At 49.4% G+C, this 5,243-nt stretch overlaps 2 protein-coding genes across 2 annotated transcripts in view; one reads left to right on the forward strand and one right to left on the reverse strand.

Annotated features, from left to right (window-relative positions):
* Positions 1-326: 326 nt before the first annotated feature.
* On the forward strand, positions 327-3,681 carry EMH_0026810 (uncharacterized protein; the record flags this gene model as incomplete). The annotated part of the gene is made up of 6 exons (XM_013502672.1): positions 327-363; positions 636-1,678; positions 1,910-2,471; positions 2,581-2,656; positions 2,919-3,498; positions 3,565-3,681. 6 exons carry the CDS (start codon positions 327-329, stop codon positions 3,679-3,681), a joined length of 2,415 nt encoding a protein of 804 aa, XP_013358126.1.
* Positions 3,682-3,991: 310 nt separating this feature from the next.
* Positions 3,992-5,243, reverse strand: part of EMH_0026820 (uncharacterized protein) — a gene marked incomplete at both ends in the record, with an annotated part of 3,147 nt that continues 1,895 nt past the window's right edge. The window contains 4 exons of the mRNA XM_013502673.1: positions 3,992-4,127; positions 4,448-4,502; positions 4,668-4,786; positions 4,917-4,970. Of these exons, the coding sequence (XP_013358127.1) occupies positions 3,992-4,127; positions 4,448-4,502; positions 4,668-4,786; positions 4,917-4,970 (364 nt within the window). The remainder of the gene's footprint in view (positions 4,128-4,447; positions 4,503-4,667; positions 4,787-4,916; positions 4,971-5,243) is intronic.

Raw genomic sequence — 5,243 nt, forward strand, 5'->3', positions numbered from 1 at the left:
GTCTTAATATTCACCCGTGAAGCTAAAGCGGCAAGCCCCCCGGCGCGTGGGTCTGTCCAGCCCCACTCACATGCACCGAAGAGGGAGAAGATCAATGCATGATATGCTTGAAACCTACTGCAAATTGTTAAGTATCCTCGTGTGATAAAAGCGACAAATGTACACGCATGCTTCTGTCTTGTTAATTCGAGAACTTCGCCATCTACCATCGCCGCCTTCCAGTGTCGCCCTGAAGCTCCGGTCTTCGGCCTCATCGTCCGCTCAACTTCTGCGTCTTGTCGCGTTAGTCTATTCTTCGCTGGATGGGTAGATAGCTGGGTCCTCCCATGCCTCCTTCTGGTAGGAAGTCGGGTGGGAAGGGGCGTAAGAAAAACGCCGAGTTTGGCCTTGCTGTCGTCCACCACTGTCTTCGTAAACAGGCGGAGAAAGCCCAGAGTCACCATGCTTTTGTCCAGTCTTTGAAGCAGGAGGGGGAGAGGGGGCGATCCACGCTCGCATCTCCCCCCGCTGGGGTTGCTCTTGGAAACACTATTTCCCGNAGGGGGAGAGGGGGCGATCCACGCTCGCATCTCCCCCCGCTGGGGTTGCTCTTGGAAACACTATTTCCCGCCACCGCACTTTAGAGTTCCTTGCAGGTACACTGTCTGGGTCAAATCCAGAAAAAGGGAGATCCCTGTCGAAGCATCCAGAGCAGTACTTGCGGTCTATCATAGAACGCAGCGGGCTAGATGAGTACATCAGCACGTCGCTTGCAGCGCAGGACAGCTTTTCCGTCGACAGATACGCGGCGCGTCTTCTGCAGGAGCCAACTGCTCCTCTCATAGTTTCGAAAACTTCGACTGAAGGCACTGCGACAAGAGCAGCGTATTACATAGAGGGGACCGAAGTACCCATCCCTCGGCGACCCGTTTTGTTTTCACGCCGGATGGCAGAAGAATGCAAAAATGCAGTTAGCAAAGACCGCACAACGGGAGGCGTCACGCAAGCGACGCGGAGCCGTAGGCGGAGAAACAGGGCTCGAGTAAAGCTGCTCCTAGCAGGGAAGATGGAAGAGGCCACTATTCAGAACATCCAATTCGTGCGACAACAACGGGATGCACTTCACCGTCGGTTTCAGAAAGCCAGGGAGGCAAAGTCCCGTCGACGGCAGAGCCGCCTGGCAATGCACGAAGGAGCGTCAGCAGTGCGGCTTGGAACCGAAGATGCGGACACCGGCTCAGAGGATCAGTGGGAGGTTGACTCCGCCGCGACTGTCACTGAAGAAGGCGAGAGGGGAGAGTTGGAGGAAGGAGCGTCTGACCCTTCTGAACCCGATCGAGATGACGTATCCAGCGCCACAGATCCTTCCTCCAGCATCTCTGTGACATCCGAAGAAGAAGACCCTGCTGCAAATCCTTCGCCTTCTCATCCTACAGCGCCGCGAATCCCGAAAACAGCTGCAGAGTTGGATGAAGTTGAACGGGACGGATTTCTGAAGTGGAGACGGATGCTAGCGAATATGGAAGAGGAAGGCGTCGTCTTAACTCCCTACGAAAGGAACATCGAGGTGTGGAGACAGCTGTGGCGTGTCATTGAACGTTCAGATTTGGTCCTGCAAATCGTTGATGGAAGATCTCCAATGTTCTTCCGCTGCAAAGACCTCGAAAAGTATATCAAGGAAGTCTCTGCTAACAAACGTGTATGTCTTATTTGTGCGTGTATATGCAACAAGCACTCGCCTAGATCGACTCTGAACTCAGCATTCAGCACCGGCTACCCAGTGGTCACGACGCTGAGACAGTGGTGCTAATTCTCCCTGACAGGAGAAAAATAGTGTTTGTGAGATGCTGATTTCTCAGGTCATTTTGGTCGTCAACAAATCGGATCTTCTGCCGCCNAAAATAGTGTTTGTGAGATGCTGATTTCTCAGGTCATTTTGGTCGTCAACAAATCGGATCTTCTGCCGCCAGTGGTGCGGGAGAAATGGTCGCAATACTTTGCAGAAAATGGAGTGGAGGCGGTTTTCTTTTCGGCCCTTCGTGAACTCGAGCAGTGCGAACAAACAACTCAAGAGCATTTTCCAGGCAGCGCGCACCGCGATAGGGAAAAAGAGAATCAGCTGAAGAGGGACGACGGGGATCCAGTGCAAAAGGCAGATGAAGCAGCAACGGAGCCGACGTCTGTGCTTCACGTTCCAGGGGGGGAAACGGCAGCAGATCTCCACAAGGATGTTATTACCTGCGATTCGTTGGTGAAACTCTTGTTAAAATATCGAGATGAATTCTTCTCGAAACGACGCCTAGATGAAGATACGGAGCCTTCCGAGGATTTCGTAGTTGGGATGGTTGGATACCCTAATGTGGGCAAAAGCTCTCTGATAAATGCGTTGTTGTGCATGAAGAAAGTTTCCGTATCGCAGCAGCCCGGCAAAACGCGCAGACTACAGACGATTCCCCTTAAGGGTAGAGGCATCGTCCTCTGCGACTGTCCAGGTGAGTATTGCAGTCCCTATAGGAAGCCGCCGTGGAGTTGCAACATTTTACGTCCCTTCATCGATATTATACTTTAAATGGATTGCGTCAAATGCGCCTGTCTTTGCAGGCCTCGTGTTCCCAAAGGCAGTTGCATCTAAGCACCTTCTAGTGTTGAATGGCGTTGTTCCCGTCGACGAGATGCGGTAAGGCAGACGCATCATCCCCCTGCCCCTCCCCTTTTTGTCCTCTGCCACTATTTGCACTCATCCCATGAATTGTCTAGAGGTTCTAGGAGTCAGTTGCCACCGTCACAAATATATTGATGCTTACAGACGGTGCATACGCACGCTGAGTTGGAGAGGCAACTGTGCTGACTAGCTTCTTCAAAGCTCCTCCAATTTCTCCTTGCTGAACCCGTGCTCCTACATGCGGTATTTGTGATTTGTTGCCATCTTTCCCTTTCAGTGGAGATTACCTCCCGTCTGTGCAGTTAATATGCGACGCGATTCCTTACACTTTAATCCGACACTACGGGATAACAGCAGACGCCTACCGTGCCGCATACAATTGTTCTCAATATAACGTGGGAAAAGAGGGACACCGAAGAACAAATGCTCTAATGGGGCGTCTTGAGCGTATCGAGGCTTTGCACGTGCTCGCGGCAGTAGCCACTCATCGTCACTTTGTCTCGGGAGGAAAAGGAGGACAGCTGGATTTGTATCGCGCGGCGAAGCTAATTTTGAGGGACTTCACGACTGGCCGACTCCGGCGGTGTCACTTACCCGGGGGGACTGTTTACGGCAAAGACGAAGAGATTGCCAATATAGATATGTTTCTGGCGGCAGTTTGGACCTCCGTAGAAACGCGGATCGCAGGAGCAGATACTTCAAAGGTAGCCCCATGCTCAGCTGAACCAGGTAGAGATAAGAGGAAAAGTGGCAAAGAGAGAAGCCAGCACCCTCAAATGAACCCGGTGGATGTTTTGCATGAACTCGAACAGGACGCAGACCTGCTGGATGTTCTTGGAAGTGGAGGGAATTCTCAGGTAGGCAAAGATAGCTGGTAAATTNCTAAGTATTTTCTTTCAGAGCCATGCTTTTCATGTTTTCAGACCGTTGGAGGCAATGCTCCATGTGCAATGACCAAGCGGAAGGCTCGTCAAATACAAAAGCAGATTTTGAAGGGGAAAGGCAGAAGTAGCTTAGGCGGACTTCCCCACCGTCTCTGACTTAATGCCTGGGTATATATTGTTATGCGTATCAATTGACGAATTCTCCTTGAGCTGATACGCGTTGACCTGTTCGGAGGAAGTGCATTTAAAACTCAAACGATTATTTTGCTGCACGCTGGCTCAAGGGAACCCAAACAGGAATAGTCGGAGCGTTTCATTTGTAAACTTGCATTTTCCAGTGAACTCGCTAGTGTTGTCCGGGACATTCCTTCGCTGTCCATTTGAGGGCGGTGCACTGCACTTCTGGCTTCAATGACGCGAGACTGTGGACATTTTAACAGTGCATCCGGTTTCAATTTTGTTCATTTTAACTGTCCACGTCGCGCAGCGACTGCCGCAGGTACTGGCAATCACATCCGTAGCCCAGCTTGGGCAGCGAAGCGATAAGAGACAAGTGAACGGTGCCCCATCTTAGCAGTGATCTCGAGATTTGCAGTACGACGCTGTAAGAACAGTGTTGCAGAGTGTATACTATCGGATTCCCTTAAACTACCAGCCAAAAAATAAATTGCTTAATAAAATGTTATTGAAAAAGGTCCTCGATCTGCCGCTTTTAGGACGGTAGACACGTTGTTTGGGCTGCGAAATTCTTTCGCGTTATCGCCCCAAATGGCTTGAATAGAATAAATCATTATACATACGTATATATATATATATATATATATATATATATATATATATATATATATATATATATATATATATATATATACGCAGATATTTATATTAATATTTAAATATACATGCAGGTCTAGGCATTTACGCATGTCGAGTCAGAAGGGCCTTGAAGTCTTCATAAAGGTCAGCATTTGCCTCTCCTGCTCGCAGAAATGAGAGGAAAACCAACACGCTTCGAAGTGAGCACTGATTTAACTTACTCGATTTAGGCACACCATCTTGTTGGTGTGTGTCTTCCCTCTTTTACTGTTTCCATAATTAAGGAGCCAATAGCAAGCACTACGAAACAGCTGAAGCTGACTCACCAAAAAGGCGCTCAGCGGTTTTAAGGGTTTCCTCTCTGTCTTGCTGTTGATTGTTAAGCCTCTTTATGCTGGCCAGGAAGGCATTGAAAGTTTCGAAAGAAAGACGACTGCGTGCGGCTCTGAGACGGTCACAAAGTCACAGCTGCAGACTTGCTTGATGGCAAACCTATCGACATGTCTTGAACTACAAGCTCCTTGACGCCGCTGATGTTGCATTGCTGCTGTTACTTGCTTGTGTATTTTGCTTACCTAAAGAAAGCGCGACCGTCGGCATTGGCAGATGGGTCGTCATGCGTCGTCAGACTGCGGCGGCGAAGAAGACAGGCAAACAGGCACAATGAACAGCCCTCCTATAGAAGTTCCTTATGACTGTGCAACACTATTCCACGTGCTCTGTGCAACTGAAAGTTTCAGAGCCTTTTGAGAGAAACGAGAATGGACCTGTCTTGTTCTGAGAGCAAGTGGAGTATGTCTGTGCTAATCTAAACCCAACCCCCCTAATTCCGAGTCGTCAGGCGCACGAAGCTCACTCTTCTATAGTAATCTAATTAATTTATGAGTTCGTTTTTCTTCCTT

Source organism: Eimeria mitis, genomic scaffold (genome assembly GCF_000499745.2).
Source record: "Eimeria mitis Houghton genomic scaffold, Emh_scaff988, whole genome shotgun sequence".
NCBI classification, from domain to species: Eukaryota; Apicomplexa; class Conoidasida; order Eucoccidiorida; family Eimeriidae; genus Eimeria; species Eimeria mitis.